This window comes from Hyaena hyaena, unplaced genomic scaffold (genome assembly GCF_003009895.1).
Source record: "Hyaena hyaena isolate Hyena2069 unplaced genomic scaffold, ASM300989v1 scaffold_6, whole genome shotgun sequence".
Lineage (NCBI taxonomy): Eukaryota > Metazoa > Chordata > Mammalia > Carnivora > Hyaenidae > Hyaena > Hyaena hyaena.
Window position 1 is genome coordinate 6,382,722 of NW_024080638.1, and position 18,612 is coordinate 6,401,333.

The following is an 18,612-nucleotide window of genomic DNA, read 5'->3' on the forward strand; positions in this document are numbered from 1 at the left end:
TCAGAGAGAGAGGGAAATACAGAATCTGAAGCAGGCTCCAGGCTCTGAGCTGTCAGCACAGAGCCTGACGTGGGGCTCGAACCCACAAACTGTGAGATCATGACCTGAGCTGAAGTTGGACGGTTAACCGACTGAGCCACCCAGGCGGCCCGAGGGTGATATATTTTTTTTTTTTAATATTTTTATTTATTTCTAGGAGAGAAAGAGAAAGCATGAGCAGGCAAGGGTCAGAGAGAGAGGGAGACACAGACTCTGAAACAGGCTCCAGGCTCTGAGCTGGCAGTCAGCACAGAGCCCGACGCGGGGCTCGAACCCACGAACCGCGAGATCATGACCTAAGCGAAAGTTGGACGCTTAAACGACTAAGCCACCCAGGCGCCCCGATATTTTTTTAAACGAGTAAGAAGTTAATTGCTTTTGGAAAGAAATATACATTAAGTTATTAGAAAGACATGTGAAAATTTATCATTAATACATAATTTTGTTACTGAAAATTATATGAATGTGTCAGGAATAAAAACTTTTTTATGAACTCCAAGGTGTATGAAGAATCTCTGTGGGGTGACAGAAATGTTCTAAAACTGGACTGTAATGGCTGCATGTGCAACGATGTAAATTTACTAAAACTCAATGGGTTATGTACCTAAGCAGATGAACTTGTATGGTTACAAATTACATCTCAAAAAAACTGTCTAAAAAACCTATTATCCACTCAAGATTTTGAAATGACTTTCTATCCTATTAAATTTCCAAATAAAGAGTACCAGTGAGTTTTAACCCCATCTGTTAAAAAAATATTCTAATACAGCAATTTGCAACATCAAATGATTTATTTAACAAAACAAGAGGAAAAAATGGAACTTTTCTAGGTAAAGTACAACAAAAATGAATGGGTGAGATTGAGAAATTAGTACCATAATTAATTAGGTACAGTGACAATGAAACATTTCCACTTAAATCACTTATCTTTATGAGCTATCATTTTCAGTTATGACAACCTTTAAGATCAAGCACTAAAATCAAGTGAATTTGGAAATCAGAGCTGGGAATACTGAATCAAAATGGAAAAGATTTTAAATAATGAAACATATTAAGTAGTATTTCTCATTAAATGTTGTAAGTTTTTTATGAAGTTTCACCATTAATAAAAATCTCTAAAATAATGATTATTTTGTTCTTATATTTCTATTTGTGCATATTATACTGTATATAATGAGTACAGGAAAAGATGGATAAAGTTTACATTTTTTTTTAACTGAGTGAGGAACACTATTAGAAGATCTGGAGACTATTTTTAAAACCTGAATCTCATTATTCCTCTTCTCTGCTTAAAACTATTCAATGGTTTCCCACTGTCCTTAGATTAAAAATCCAGCTCCTTAATTTAGTTTACAAAGCTCTTCCTGACCTTGTCCATATTCATCTGTCCGGCGTCAACACTTTCCATTGGGAGCGGCTTCCTTCACTCCCATGTTCCAGGAGCTCTCTCACCCATTGCTAGTACGTGGGAAAGCACATTCGCCCTTCCTTTTTGCCTGGCCAATGCTTACTCATTTTTCACAAGTCAGCTTAACTATCATTTCTATCGGTACACCATCTTTGATTCTCTCAGCTAGGTTAGGTCTCCCAAGTACACGTTCCTATTACAATTTCTATTTCCCTTTTTATAAAACTTTACTTTAACTGTAATTACTTACTACATCTTACTTATTTCCTTCTCTATCTTCAGTGTGAAACACACTATTTGGTACATAGAGATAACTGATAAATATTACTGAGTGATAAAACAGGCTTAATCCACATCACAGACATTAAAAACAGCAAAAAAAAACTTACCAAACAGGATAAAAAGCCCATGTGGTGTGATAAGCTGTTTGAATAGGAGAACACAAAATATAAGAGTCAAATTTAAATAAAAAAATTAAAGTGTATGAAACAATCTTAAACATTTTCATTTGAACATAACCCTAGATCAAAAGCTATGAAAAGACTAAAATTATAAAATAATTTTCAACTCACATCCGGATTGAGATTGGTGACAAGTAGAACAGAATTTCCTGGTACACCACTAGTCCCAGGAATGGCCATCCTTCCAGTGACAGCAGAGGAGGTGATTGTGAGAGGGCCCAGAGCTCCAGGAACAGCTGGGACTGATATACCTTTTTAAAATATCAAAAGCATTTCAATGTATACTGGTTATCTGGGGAATTACAACACTGGATATAACTTAAATAAATAAATGAAGACGAAAGCAAAAATATAGAAGAAAACAAGTCAAAGCTACCATAAGGATATCAAAGGCCAGTTAAGCCTAGAAGTCAACTTCCTTATTCTTGGACAGCATCATGCTCAGTACTCTGTTATTTATTATACAGAATTTTGCAGAGCAACTGAATTCACTGGTCTTAAAAGTCATTAGGCTTTTGAAGGATCTATCAACAATAAGCACTCCATTTCTTGAAAGATATTCTAGCACATTGTTATAAGGTAGATTTTCATTTGGCTTCTACCACAAAATTAAAAAAAAAACACTTCAGCAAAAGTCGTATCTGTGACTAGGAAGTATTACATGTCCTCTTAAGACTGGACTGTATAACTGGCTACATAACTCTGTAAATTCACTAAAAATCACTGAACTGTATACCAGGATGCAGAATACAAAACATTCTGTATAAGAATAGTATTGTATAAAAAAAAAAATTATAACCTTATAAAGTGCTGTATAAATATAACCATCAATAATTGATTTATAGAGTTCAGTATTCTTCTATAGCAAGAATTTTCAGAGATCTCTAGATATTCTAGAATTACTTCAAGTTTTATAATACTGGAATATTGATACTATATACTATGCCTAAAATAGCACTTTACTATTTCTGAAAGTCCTACTATTTGTGTTTTCAGCTTAAAAATTATCTAAGGTAAAATCCCTAGTTAATGTAAAATAAACCAGTTCCTTAATGATAATTATTGATTCTTTAAGCTCAAAGTTCCTTATAATAGGGTCTGGTTATTTTCCCGCAAATCATGTAATTAAACTTCAATATAGTTTACATTCAGACTATTCTGCTTGACAATCTAATGAGGTCATTTTAACCATCATCTTCCTGCAGACCACTTTCTCAAGGTGGATATTTTCCATGAAATCTATACTCAATGGGTCGTTCACATGGCCTCTTCCTATGCACTTCCAATCCAACTCTGCAACTTCGTTCACATGGCCTCTTCCTATGCCCTTCCAATCCAACTCTGCAACTTCTGAATAACCTGTGAAGGTTTATTACATATCACCAACAGTACAATGTAGCAACATGGTAAGGTGTGTAGTATGTACATATGTGGGGGGTGTGTGTGTGCGTGTGTGTATCTACCTGCTTACTGAAGCTTAAGTCTTATCAACTCAGGAGTCCCCTAAGTGCATTTTTTACTCTTTTTTTTTTTTAATCTTTTTTAACATTTATTTTTGAGAGACAGAGACAGAGCATGAGTGGGGGAGGGGCAGAGAGAGAAGGAGACACAGAATCTGAAACAGGCTCCAGGCTCTGAGCTGTCAGCACAGAAACCGATGCGGGGCTCGAACCCGTGAGAACAAACCATGAGATCATGACCTAAGCTGAAGTCGGATGCTTAACCGACTGAGCCACCCAGGCGCCCCGCATTTTTTACTCTTAATATCTGCGATGATTTACATACTGTTTGTATCAAAAAGAAATATCTAAAATGAAGGAAACAATACATCACTACTCCCAAATGTTTATCAGTTAAACTTTGGGAAGCTTCAAATAAATAAAAATAATGTATAATGCCTTCATTTTAATGGATTAGGTAGAATTTCACTTAATTAAACATGTATTAAGATTTCTTAAAACCACCAAAAACAGGGGTGCCTGGGTCGCTCAGTCGGTTGAGTGTCTGACTTTGGCTCAGGTCATGATCCCACGGTTCGTGGGGTCCAGTCCTGCATCAGGCTCTGTGCTGACAGCCAGCTCAGAGCCTGGAGCCTGCTTCAGATTCTGTGTCTCCCTCTCTCTCTCTGACCCTCTCCTGCTCATGCTGTCTCTCTCTCTCTCTCTCTCTCTCTCAGAAATAAGTTTTAAAAAACCATTTACCCCCCCCACCAAAAACATAAAACTTAAATGTCAACCATATCATTTTTTCTCTTTTAGTCAACTTCATCCTCTGTATCAAAGAGAGTAACTAAAATTCCCAAAATTAGAGGGGCAGAATATGAAGATTATTGACAGAAAGCCGCTATGTTGCAATTTAAAATACCGTTATACTCATGAGTCAGCTGGAAACTGGAAATGTAGTTTATGTACAATAGGATTAACACTATGCCACTCTTCTAATCACCAACAGTAGTATTTTCTTTAGGCATCAGAAAGAAAATAATAAAGTAAATTTTATCTTTTCCTTAACTTATGATCAGATTTATTCTGTTTACTATTTGGAAAAGAGTTGAGAGTCATTATCAGAGTATTAACCAACTGCTATCTCTTAATTATTTCCATTAGCTAGAAAAAATATATATCCCCCCAATAAACAGCATGTATACTCTCTATGGTAATTCTCTGAAACCATTAATGACATAAGAAAGGATTTAATATTTATTAATTCAAGTATTTACTGATTGCATAGTATGTGTTGAAGGCCATCACAGGCATTCAGAACCCTAATGTAAGTAAGACACAGGTCCATTCAACATGTAATTGATAAGCTTATCAGCAAAGACAGAAGCAGTTCATACATTTATAGAGTAATCTAAAAGGCAAATGTTAGGCTACTTAATACAGTCAACCGACAGTAATCTGTGTCAATAACAAGTACATATGATGCAGGATGTATAATGTAACTGGGGGCTGAGAATGAAACCACAGAGTATCTGTAAAGACAAGGAAGTTATGCATCATACAGTGCATTATTCCTATGGCTGATATAATGCTTTTATTGTAAACTTTCAAATATAGTCATGTGTTTCATCTTGATAAGTTCCTAGAACATACAGATCACTAAAAAACTATTTCATATTCAACTTTAAAAATTCACCTGTAGCTTGATGAAATCCAATGGCTGGGGCAAATCCAGCAGCCCCTGCATACGGTGAAGAAATTATACCTGGCGCACCTAATGGGAAAGAAAAGCTAAAGTAAATATTCTACCTACAGATATGGTTATCAAAAAAATTTTTAAAAAAGCTTTATGATGGTATGCTATTGATAAAGAGATATTGTTATGGAATAAAGATTTGTTCAAAAGGTGATCCCTAATGTGTAAGTAAAGAGTCTCTGCCCCTTCCAGAGGCTAACCTCTTTCAACTGGGCTCAAGGTTTAAGAGTAGAGCTTAGCTGTTATTTAGCCTTGAGTTATTAGTTACTTTCTTTTCGTTTAGTTTCATTAGTGAGGCTGAATTTCATGCCCTTATTTAGAGCGCTATTTCTATTTTAGAGAATTTCTATGTCAAATACTTACTAAAATGTCCTGTACCTAGAAGGGACCGTGGTAATGAAAATATGAAATAAAAATCCTTGCTTTTGAAAGGCTTACAAACTAAAATTTTATGAACTATATAATTCTTATAATAATATGATTTACAGAAGATTTATATACTGAGGATCTAGTGGCTTAAACAAAAATGTACTGCAAGTGGCCTAAGAAGGAAATACAGAGGATTCACTGTGATTGTCTGGAGGTTTCTCAGGAAGTAAAACTTGAGCTGGACATTATGTAATTGAAAAGCACGGTGCCTGGGTGGCTCAGTTGGTTAAGTATCCGACTTCGGCTCAGGTCATGATCTCATGGTTTGGGAGTTCCAGCTCCCAAATCTGTGCTGGCAGCACAGAGCTGGCTTCAGATCCTCTGTCTCCCTCTCTCTCTGCCCCTCCTCTGCTTGTGCTCTCAATCTTTCTCAAAAATAAACACTTAAATTTGAAAAAAGAAAAGAAAAGAAAAGAAAAAAGAAAAGCACGGTGCCTACTGCACACCAGATGCTAAGCAAATGCTGGTATTACTTCCTTTCTCTCCAGAAGCCTAGGGACTGTGACCATCAAGAAAAACAGGAGTTAGTTCCAATGGAGAAGTCAATACTAGTAGCAAGACAATTTGGTTTTGGACATGTCAAGGTTGAGGTGATGGTAACACACAAGTGGAAATGAGAAGGCAAACTTGACACAGATTTGTAAATCATCTATGTAGAAATAAATGTGAAAGCCATACACACGAGAGTTATACTTTTTAAAAAAGACATAAGACAAAAAATAGAGTTAAAAATAGAACCTTAGTGGGATGCCTGGGTGGCTTAGTCAGTTAAGCGTCAGACTTCGGCTCAGGTCATGATCTCATGGTTCATGGGTTTGAGCCTGCGTCCGGCTCTGTGCTGACAGCTAGCTCAGAGCCTGGAGCCTGTTTCAGATTCTGTATCTCCCTCTCTCTCTGCCCCTCCCCTGCTCATGCTGTCTCTCTCTCTCTCTCTCAAAATAAAAAAAAAACATTAAAAAAAAAAAGAACCTTAGAGTATTAGTACATTTAAGTGCTAGAGGAAGAAGGTAAACACTCTAAAAAAAAGAGAACAGCCTTAGAAATAGAAAAAACAAAACAGTGAATTATAACCTCTCAGGGTCTAGAGAAACACTGTTTAAGTGGGTAGGGGCTCAGCAGGTCAAAGGGAGTAAGAAACATAAAAAGTAAAGAACTTTCTGAGCAATAGTGAGAAGTAAGATTTTAACAGTCATAGGGAAAGGTTTTTTTTTCCTTTTTAACGATAGGGTGATGGGCATACTTATGGGAAGAAATGAGTAGGCTGTATTTTCCAGAGGAATTAAAAACCCCAAAAGTTTATTTTTTTCATTAAAAATAGTTAACAGAATCTGTTAAATATGTAGTTGTGATTTATTAAAATAACTCAAGAAAATATACAGTCATTAAGACTATGTATAAGGGATAGAGCTGGCAGGAAGAACTGACAGTGAGTGGAGATACACAAAATGAGATAACTGACAGAATTAAGTGATGAAATAAGAGAAACGTAAAATTTATTTATTGACTGCACATTGTGAGTCATGCATTTTTCTAGTGCTAAGGAAGAACTAACTGTCCGTGTTCAACTTATACTCAAGTAGGTTCAAGATCACAGATAAAAATGATTAAAGAAGTTTTTTAAGTTTATTTACTTTGAGGGTAGGGGAGGGACACAGAAACAGGGAGAGAAAACCGCAAGTAGAGTCCATACTGCCAGAGCAAAGACTGCTGCGGGGCTCAATCAAAGGAACCATGAGATCATGACTTGAGCCAAAATCAAGAGTTGGACACTTAACCAACTGAGCCACCTAGATGCTCCTAAAATGATCATTTTTACAACAGAAATAACTATATTTAAGGCATAGAGGAAGGCTTAACAAAGAGGTTTCAATATGGATATGAGTACTTATGAAAATCTGTGCTAGAAAGTTAAGCATATGAAGAGCTATATGGTAGGTTGAATTATTTTTGCCAAGTAGTTACTTATCCCTTCCATATAACTCTGGCGAGTACTGTGATTCGCACACATCTTTATGCAATTCTCATTGCACTGAATCATGAGTACACAGAGATATGACACATATCACCCCTCTATAAAGAACCTTCAAGAGTCATTATAGATTTACACCAGCTCTCCAATTTTTTACTCTCTGGCACAAGAACGCCATGTCTCAAATGTAGTGACACTTTTAACCTAGGCCCTAGATCACAAATACATGTGAAGGAGTGTTGCAAGAACGGATTCACAGCTGCATAAATGTCAGTGGTGTGAAAGAAATAAATGTTAATTGCTGTAAACCACTGAGATTGCGGGGAGGGCCAACGAGGTATTTTTAAAATACAAAAAGATTGGGGCACCCGGTTAAGTGTCAGACTTCTACTCAGGTCATGATCTCATGGTTCCTGGGTTCGAGCCTGGCATCAAGCTCTCTGCTGGCAATCAGAGCCTACTTCGAATCCTCTGTCTCCTTCTCTCTCTGCCTCTCTCCTGCTCATGCTCTCTCCCTCTCTCAAAAATAAACAAACATTTAAAAACACACAAGAAGACTAATACAGATGGCTATGGTAGGGGGCTGTGAGGTTGTGAGGCAGAAGACTATTAGTAGGTTTTAGAGAAATGAGGAAAAATTTTGAGGTAAGCATTCCAGAATGTTAAATAGTGATAAATAAAAGAATTGGCAAATAATTAACAGGGATAAATTTTGAGTAATTGCTTCCAAGTAAAAGATGATTAATAAGAACATTTATTAAAATTTGACAAAAGAATCATTGATAGTTTCTATAAATATACATTCCTTAAATAAGCAGAAACAGAAACATTTTAGCAAACCATTAGATAATGGGTTAGTGTCTTTATGAAAAAGGCTTGAGTTTAAAGACTAAGGAGGGGTGCCTGGGTGGCTTAGTGGGTTAAGCGTCCGACTTTCGCTTAGGTCATGATCTCGCGGTTCGTGGGTTCGAGCCCCGCGTCGGGCTCTGTGCTGACAGCCAGCTCAGAGCCTGGAGCTTGTTTCAGTCTGTGACTCCCTCTCTCTCTGACCCTCCCCTGCTCATGCTGTCTCTCTCTCTCCTAGGAATAAATAAAACGTTAAAAAAAATTTAAAAAAAAAGATTCTTTCTTAAAAAAAAAAAAAGACTAAGGATATTTTACATCTGGAAAATGTACCACCATAATAGCAATTAAGGCAATAAAAATTATTAACATTTTTACCTGTGAAATCAGTTTGTCACTAATATTTAAAATAACAAAACCCTAAAGAAATAAGCTTAATACCCAAATTGGAGAATGATTAACTTATGAGTTGTTAGACAAAATGTAGAGCCATTTAAAATATTACAAAGAATGTGTACTACAAAAAAAAAATAGTGCACTGTAATTATGTTTTTTAAAAATGTGGATACAGCAGCAGATTAAATAAACAGACCAACCTTCATGCAGAAAATGCTGGAAGAGTGAAAAGATCTTTAAAAAACTCTAACAGCCTACAAGATGATAAAGAATAATGAGGTCAAAACCCAAGCCCCAAGAAACTGAGCTTTGGTTTTGTCAGCCTCATGGGGTAGTAGACAAGACGAAAATTCCAGGATTGGCCCCAGGAAGGAAGTCAAGAGATGACCTTTATGGCATTAATCTGGAAGCATATACCTTAATAACCTCCCCTTCTCACCCTCAGACAAGACTGCAAGAAAAGGTGACTTTGTGTCTAGCAGAGAAGGGACAAAAAAGTTCCTGAAAAGGCCTAACCAAAAGCAAACTTTGCCAATTTGAAGCTCAAATTCACATTTCTTAGAAGTCCAAAATAAAATTAATGAAGTTGTAGATTTAGACTGAAATGGTCCCAAACACAGAGCTTCTAATGTTGCAGACAAACATATTCTCTCTGGAGGAGCATACCACAATCCCAAGCCTCAGGTAACTCATTAATTAATTCTCTAAGTAAAATAATAACTCGCTTCAAAAATAAAAGAAAAATGTAATAGACAGATACGGGAATTATCAGATCAAGATTTTAAATAGTACGCTTGAAGAAATAAAAGATATGCTAAAAAATACCTGTAGGGCAGAACACACAAAAAGGACAAAATAAAATTTCTAGAAATGAAAAACATAATTATTGAAATCTAAATTACTGGACAAGCTTTGTCTAATCAGAGTTAATCTAATAAAAGATTAGACAAAAGTAAAGACCATTTGTGAAATCAAAGTTAGGCCCTAAGGAATTATTCAGAATGCAGCTTAGAGAGATAAAGTAGAAAATATGAAAGTTTGAGACACTCAGAATAGAGCAAGAGGGTGTAACAGGTCAAATCAAAGTTCTAGAGAGTAAGAAAAGAAATAATGAGAAGGGAAAAGATATGAAAAGATAATTTCTAGAACAATAAAAGGCAATGACCCATCAAATCGAGAAGCTAAAGGAAGCTCCAATCAGAATTAACACATCACAGACACAACACCCTGAAACTACAACACATCGAAGATGAGGAAAATGTCTGAAGAAAAGCCAGAGAGAAAAAAGCAGTAGTTAGGCTGACACAGCTTTCTAAGAGCAACAATGAAAACCAGAACATCATCAAATGATTTAATATACTGAATGTAAAGAAAAAGAAATACATCTGTCAACCTGAAACTCCACAGTAAGCAAAAGTATCTTTTAAAACTGACAACAAAACAAAGACATTTTTGAACAAAAATTTGAAAACTTTGAAGCAAATACTGGAAAGTATTGTTCAGGCAGAAGGTAAGTGAACCCAGATGGCACATCTGAGTTGTAAGAAAGAATAGAAAGTTGGGCTGCCTGGGTAGCTAAGTCGGTTGAATACCTGATTCTTGATTTCAACTCAGGTCATGATCTCATGGTTTGTGAGATCAAGTTCCACAGTGGGTTCTGCACTACTAGTGCAGAATTCTCTCTCCATCTCTATTTGCCTCTCTTCGACTTGGCGCTCCCTTTCTCTCTCTCTCTCTGAAACTAAATAAATAAACATAAAAAAAAAAGTCTACAGTTACCTACGGTTTGATCTAAAAGAATATTTATAAAATGATACTAGCAAGTTGCCTGATTAAAAAAATTTTAAGGAGCACCTGGGTGGTCCAGTCGGTTAAGTGCCTGACTTTGGCTTAGACCATAATCTCAAATTTGTGAGTTTCAGCCCAGTGTTGGGCTCTGTACTGATAGCTCAGATCCTGGAGCCTGCTTTGGATTCTGTGTTTCCTCCTCTCTCTGCCCCTCCCCCTCTCATTCTCTCTCTCAAAAATAAACATTAAAAAACACTAAAAAAAAGAGAATAGAATAGAATAGGAAAAATTAGGAGCACTGAGGGCTCATCCGGGTAAGTCAAAGGCAGCATGAAGAAAATGGAGGACACCTGAGAGAAAAGTACTCCAGAGGAAATAACTGGAATAATCTGGAGGTGGGAACATACTTAAAATGTTTTATAAACTGGAGGGACTGTCAGTTTGGTGAGCAGAAAGAACAGGGTGGTGGGGGTGGAGAAAGCATTAAAGAAGATACTTAAAAAGTAAAACTGGAGTGCATGGTATCAGGCCTTGCAATCCAATGTAAGAATGTGAGCATTTACTCTGAAAGAAAAAGGAAGTTTTGGAGAGCTTTGTCAGCATTAGACTAAAATTGACAGGACTCACTTTTCTTTTTTAAAAGGGATTATGTAAAGTTTTGACATATATTTAAAGCATGTGAAACTATCATCACAATCAAGATAACAAATATTTCATTATTTCAAAAATTTCCTTGTGCCCCTTGGCAATCCCCCTCTTTCCACACCCTGTCCCCAGGTAACCACTGATCTGCTTTCTGTCGCTATAGACTAGTACATTTTTCAGAATTACACATGAACAGAATCATATAATAGATGTTCTTTAAAAAAATTGGTTTCTTTCATTCAGAATAAAATTCTGTCTGGCTTCTTTCATTTGAACAATCTGGTTCTCCTTACTGATATATTCCTTTGTATTTAATTATTATTTCATCACATGGACAAACTATACTTTGTTTAACATATTCACCTGTGATGAAATATTTCTAGATTTTGGTCATTACAAATAAATTGCTATGAACATTTCTGCACAAGTATCTGTGTAGACATGAACTTTGATTCCTCTTGGGTAAAATGATCAAGTACAATGACTGGGTCATAATGGAGGCACACATATAACTCTCCAACTTTTTTCCAAAGTGGTCTTACCTAAATTTTAATTGTCACCAACACAGTACACCAGTGAAAGATGGTCCACATCCTTGATATAGTAAACTTTATAAAATGTAACCATTCTAATGGGCATGTAGCGCTATCTTACAGTGATTTTAATTTCCACTTCCCTGATGACTGGAGATGAGCACCATTTCATGTGTTTGTTGACATTCATATACCACTTTTTGTAAAGTATCTATTCAAATCTTTTGCACATTTTCTTGGTTTTTCCTGAGTTATAAAAGGTCATTATATAACTTATGATATAACTAATATGTCTGATACATGTGTTGCAAAGGTTTTTCTTCAAGTCTGTATCCTGCCTTTGATTTCCTTATTAAATGTGCTTCTCTATTCTATTATTTTTTAAAATATTTATATTTGTGAGAACGCAAACAGAGGAGGGGCAGAGAAAGGGGGACAGAGGATCTGAAGCGGGCTCTGTGCTGACAGGCTGGCACCAATGAGCCTGAGGTGGGGCTCAAACTCCTGAACTGCGAGATTATGACCTGAGTCAAAGTTGGGACACTCAAATGACTGAGGCACCCTAAAGTTTATTTATTTATTTCTGAAAGAGAGTGCGCGCAAGAGCGCCGGAGGGACAGAGAGAGAATCTTTTTTTTTTTTTTTTTTTTAAATGCTTTATTTCTGAGAGAGAGTGAGAGACCGGGTGAGTAGGGGAGGGTCAGAGAAAGAGGGAGATACAGAATCTGAAACAGGCTCCAGGCTCTGAGCTGGCTGTCAGCACAGAGCCTGAGGCGGGGCTCAAACCCATGAACTGTGAGATCATGATCTGAGCCGAAGTCGGACACTTAACCGACTGAGCCACCCAGGCGCCCCCAGAGAGAGAATCTCAAGCAGGCTATGTACTGTCAGCACAGAGCCCAACACAAGGCTTGAACTCAAAGAGTCGATGCTTAGCTGACTGAGCTCCTCAGGTGCCCCTGCCTTTGATTTTCTTGATGTTATCTTTCAAGCACTGTTAACATATAGTGTAATATTAGTTTCATGTGTATATTACAGTGATTCAACACTGATATTCCCTTCATCACCCAGTGCTCACTCATCACTACAAGTGCTCTCCTTAATCCCCATCACCTATTTAACCCACCCCCACACCCCATCTGGCAACCCTCAGTTTGTTCTCTAAAAGAGTGTTGGGGGGGTGCGCCTGGGTGGCTCAGTCAGCTAAGCGACTGACTCTCTGATTTTGGTTCAGGTCATGATTTCACAGTTTGTGAGTTTGAGCCCCATATCACGCTCTGTGCTGACAGTTTGGATCCTGCTTGGGATTCTCTCTGCCCTTCCCATGTACTCTCTCTAAATAAAGAAATAACTTAAAAAAAAAAAAGAGTTCAGGTGCCTGGCTGGCTCAGTCAGTTAAGCGTCCAGCTTTGGCTCAGGTCATGATGTCGCGGTTCATGGGTTCGAGCCCTGCCTCGGGCTCTGTGCTGACAGCCAGCTCAGAGCCTGAAGCCTGTTTCGGATTCTGTGTCTCCCTCTCTCTCTGACCCTCCCCTGCTTGTGCTGTCTCTCTCAGAAATAAATAAAATGCATAAAAAAAAAAAAAGTTCATCCATTATTGAGCTTGGGTGGTGAGTTCAAGCCCCATGTTGGGTGTGAACAGATTACCAAAAAACCCCAAAACAAAACAACGAACCCAAACAGCAAGCAAAAAAAAAAAAAAAAAATCTTAAAAAAAATGTCTGTTTATTGAGGTCTTCCTCTTATTTTTTCCTTTGTTTTCTATATTAAATTCCACATGAGTGATATCATATGGTATTTGTCTGACTTATTTCACTTGGCATTATACTCTCTACCTCCATTCATGTCATTGGAAATGGCAAAATTTCGCTTTTTATGGCTGAATAATATTCCATGTTTACACACATTCTTTTGCAAGTTGCTGTCCAGTTTCTCCAACACTGTATGTTGAAGAAGCTGTCTTTTTCCACTGGATATTTGTTTCTGCTTTGTGGAAAACTGACCACACAATTGTGAGTTTATTTCTGGGTTTTTTTCTGCTGTTCCACTCACCTATGTGTCTATTTTTATGCCAGTACCATAGTATTTTGATTATTATTGCTTTGTAATTATAACCTGAAGTACAGAATTATGATGTCCCCAGCTTTGCTTTTGTTTTTCAAGATTGCTTTGGCTGTTTGGAGTCTTTTGCGGTTCCATACATATTTTAGGGTTGTTTGTTCTAGTTCTGTGAAAACTGCTGTTGGTTTTTGATAGAGATTGCATTAAATCTATAAATTGTTTTGGGTAGGACAGTCTTTTAAAAATATTTGTTCTTTCAGTACATGAGCATGGAATATCTTTCCATTTCTTTGTGCTGTCTTCCATTTCTTTCATCAATGTTTTATTTTTTATTTATTGATTTAAATTTTTAAAATTTATTTCTGAGAGAGAGAGAGAGAGAGACAGTGTGAGCAGGGGAGAGTCAGAGAGAGAGGGAGATACAGAATCTGAAACAGGCTCCAGGCTCTGAGCTAGCTGTCAGCATAGAGCCAGATGTGGGGCTCGAACCCACGAACCGTGAGATCATGACTTGAGCCGAAGTCGGCTGCTTAACCAACTGAGCCACCCAGGCACCCCTCATCAGTGTTTTATATTTAAGTTTTCAAAGTATAAGTCTTTCACCTCTTTGGTTAAGTTTATTCCTAGGTATCTTACATAAGATATCTTACATTATTTTTGGTGCAATTGTAAATGGGATTGTTTTCTTAATTTCTCTTTCTGCTGCTTCATTACTGGCGTACAGAAAGACAAAAGATTTCTGTACATTCATATTATATCCCACAACTTTACTAAAGTGATCAGTTCTAGCAGTTTGTTGGTTGAGTCTTTAGGGTTTTCTATATGTAGTATTATGCCATCTGCAAATATTAAAAGTTTTACTTTTCTTGGGGCGCCTGGGTGGCTTAGTCGGTTAAGCGTCCGACTTTCGCTTAGGTCATGATCTCGCGGTTCGTGGGTTCGAGCCCCGCGTCGGGCTCTGTGCTGACTGCCAGCTCAGAGCCTGGAGCCTGTTTCAGTCTGTGACTCCCTCTCTCTCTGATCCTCCCCTGCTTACGCTGTCTCTCTCTCTCTCCTAGAAACAAATAAAACATTAAAAAAAAAAGTTTTACTTTTCTTTACCAATTTGGATGCCTTTTCTTTCTTTTTGTTGTCTGTGGTGGGTAGGACGTCCAGTACTATGTTATATAAATGTGTTGACAGTAGACATCCTTGTCATGTTCCTGACCTTAGGGGAAAAAGCTCAAATGTTTCCCCCTTAAGGATGATGTTAGCTGTGGGTTTTTCACACATGGCCTTTATTATGTTGAGGTATGTTCCCTCTAAACTTACTTCGTTGAGTGTTTTTATCATGAATGGTTGTTGTACTTTGTGAAATGATTTTTCTATTTACTGAAATGATAATATGGTTCTTATCCTTTCTCTTATTGATGTATCATGTTGATTTGCAAATACTGAACCACGCTTGTGATATAGGAATATCCCACTTGATCATGATGAATGATTTTTTTAAAAAAATGTATTGTGTAAAGCAGTTTGTTAGTATCTTATTGAGAATTTTTGCATCCATGTTCATCAGGGATATTGGCCTGTAGTTCTCTTTTTTAGTGGTGTCTTTATCTGGTTTTGGTATCAGGATAATTTTGGTTTCAGGGAGTAAATATGGAAGTTTTCCTTCCTCTTCTTTTTATTTGGAATAGTTTGAGAACAAAAGGTATGAACTCTTCTTTAAATGTTTGATAGAAATTGCCTGTGAAAAACCATCTGGTCCTGGGCTTTTGTTTGTTGGGAGTTTTTGATTATTGACTCAATACCTTGACTGATCACTGTCTGTTCAAATTTTCTATTTCTTTCTGTCTCAGTTTTGATAGTTATATATGTTTCTAGGAATTTAACCATTTCTTCTGGGTTGTCTAGTTTGTTGGCATGCAGTGTGTGCGTGTGTTGTTTTTTTTTTTAATTTTAATGCTTATTTATTTTGAGAGAGAGAGAGAGTGCATGAGCATGAGCAGGAGAGGGGCAGAGAGAGAGGGAGACACAGAATCTGAAGCAGACTCCAGGCTCTGAGCCATCAGCACAGAGCCCGATGTGGGGCTCGAACTCATGAACTGCAAGATCATGACCTGAGCTGAAGCTGGACGCTCAACCAACTGAGCCACCCAGGCATATAGTTTTTAATAACGTTCTCTTACAATTGTTCGTATTTCTGTGGTGTTGGTTATTTCTCCTCTCATTTGTGATATGGTGTCTTTTTTTTTCTTGACAAGTCTGACTAAAGAATAATCAATTTTATTGATATTTTCCCCCTAAAGAACCAGCTCCTGATTTCACTGACCTGTTCTATTGTTTTGTTTTATAGTTTCTTTATCATTTATGTATGTTTTATTATTTTTGTCCTGCTGGTTTTGGGCTTTGTTTGTTGTTCTTTTTCTAGCTCCTTTAGGTATAAGGTTAGGTTGTTTATGTGAGATTTTCCTTGCTTCCTGAGGCAGGCCAGTACTACTATAAACTTCCCTCTTAGAACCACTTTTGATGCATCCCAGAGGTTTTCAACTATTGTGTTATCATTTGTTTCTATGTAATTTTTAATTTATTCTTTTATTTCTTGGTTGGCTCATTTATTGTTTACTAGCATATTATTTAACCTCAATGTATTCATGGTATTTCCAGATTTTTTCTTGTGGTTGACTTCTAGTTTCATAGCATTATAGTCAGAAAAGATGCATGGTATGATTTTGATCTTCTTGAATTTCTTGTTTTGTGGGCTAATATGTAGTCTATTTTGGAGAATGTTTCATGTGCACTTGCAAATAATGTGTATTCTGCTGTTTCAGGATGGAATATTCTGAATGTATCTGTTAAATCCATCTGTTCCGGTGTGTCCTTCAAAGCCACTGTTTCCTTACTGATTTTTTTTTTGTTTAGATGAACTATCCATTGATGTAAATGGGGTGTTAAAGTCCCCTCCTATTACTGTATTACTATTAAGTAGTTCCTTTATGTTCATTAGTAACTGTTTCAGTTATTTGGGTGCTTCTATGCTGGGTGCATAAATATTTATAATTTTTATATCTTCTTGTTGGATTGTCCCTTTTTAATTACATAGCATCCTTATTTGTCTGTTACAGTCTTTGTTTTATTTAAGTCTATTTTGTCCAGTGTAAGTACTGTTACTCTCTGGCTTTCTTTTGACATCTGTTTGCATGACAGATGTTTTTCCATGCCTTTACTTTCAATCTGAATGTGTCTTTAGGTCTAAAATGAGTCTCCTATAGGCAGCATATAGATGGGTCTTGTTTTTTAATCCATTTTGTCACCCTGTTTTGATTGGAGCATTCTGTCCATTTATATTCAAAGTAATTATTGATAGATATGTGTTTATTGCCATTTTATTACTTACTTTGTGGCTGTTCCTGATTTTCTCTGATCTTCATGTTTTGCTGATTTTCTTTAGTGATATACTTGGATTTCTTCCTCTTTATTCTTTGAATGTTTATTAGTGGTTTTTTGATATATGGTTATCATTGGGTTTGTATATAACCTCTTCTGCATAGGTTTAAATCTTACATTATAAGTTTAAATATCCATTTCAAGAAAGTCTGTTTGTCAGCATGGCATGAGATACAGAAAAAAAAGTTTATTTTTTCCAGTATAAATATCTACCTAATAACATCTGGAAAGATTTTCTTTCCCTTGGAATTTTACATTGTTGAAAAATCAAGAGATGTATTATATACATATGGGACTATTTCTAGACTTTGTATTCTGTTCCATTAATGTAAATCATATATCTATCCTTAATACACTACCAAACTGGCTTGATTTCTGCAGCTTAGCATGAAGTCTTGCATTTAAAAAAAATTCTTTTAAATATTCTATTTTAAATAGCTTATGTAAAAAAAAAATGTTTACTTTTGAGAGAGAGAGAGCAAGCAAGCAGGGTAGGAGCAGAGAGAGAGGGATAGAGAATCCCAAGCAGGTTCCATGCTATCAGCACAGAACCTGATATGGGGCTCGAACTCATAAACTGGGAGATCATGACCTTAACTGAAATCAAGAGTTGGATGCTTAACAAACTGAGTCACCCAGGCATCCCATGCTCATTTCACATATGAATAAACAAAAGTGTAGAGCAGTTAAGCAATTTGCCCCAAGTCACACAGATCATAAATAGTAGGTCTAGAATTAGAATCTATTTTTCTAATGTTTTTTTTTTTTTTTTTTGAGAGAGAGAGAGAGACAGAGACAGAGAGAGAGAGAGGGGCAGCGTGAGCAGGAGAGGGTCAGAGAGAGAGGGAGACACAGAATCTGATGCAGGTTCCAGGCTCTGAGCTAGCTGTCAGCACAGAGGCCGATGTGGAGCTCGAACCCACGAACCGTGTGATCATGACCTGAGCTGAAGTCGGACACTTAACCGACTCAGCCACCCAGGCACTCCTAGAATTAGAATCTAAAATGTATGGTCCTGGAGCACCTGGGTGGTTTAGTCGGTTAAATGTCCAACTTTGGCTCAGGTCATGATCTCATGGCCTGTGGGTTTGAGCCCCACGTTGGGCTCTTTGCTGACATATCAGAGCTTGGCGCCTGCTTCAGATTCTGTATGTCTCTCTTCTCTGCCCTTCCCCTGCTTGCACTCCTTCTCTCTAAGATATGCATTTTAAAAGTATGGTTCTGAGGAATAAATATAAGAAAGCATGCAAATGTTTATGGAGACACCGAAAGTCACCAAACTCTCTGGAAAGACATTAAGGAACATTAAAAAAAATTAAGAGATGTACAATGTTCAAAGACTGGGAGACTCCATTGTAAAGATGTCAATTATCTTGTAAGTGATTTAGAAAGTCAATGCAATCTAACCAAAAC

At 36.9% G+C, this 18,612-nt stretch overlaps 1 protein-coding gene across 6 annotated transcripts in view; it reads right to left on the reverse strand.

The window, feature by feature from the left end:
- The window catches only part of PTBP3 (polypyrimidine tract binding protein 3), a 113,820-nt gene that overhangs the window by 8,556 nt on the left and 86,652 nt on the right, over positions 1–18,612 (reverse strand). For all 6 annotated transcript variants that reach the window (XM_039240504.1, XM_039240496.1, XM_039240530.1 and 3 more), the window contains 3 exons: positions 5,047–5,124; positions 2,020–2,159; positions 1,837–1,870 (listed from right to left, as the gene is read on the reverse strand). In XM_039240504.1, coding sequence (XP_039096435.1) covers positions 1,837–1,870; positions 2,020–2,159; positions 5,047–5,124 — 252 coding nt within the window. The remainder of the gene's footprint in view (positions 1–1,836; positions 1,871–2,019; positions 2,160–5,046; positions 5,125–18,612) is intronic.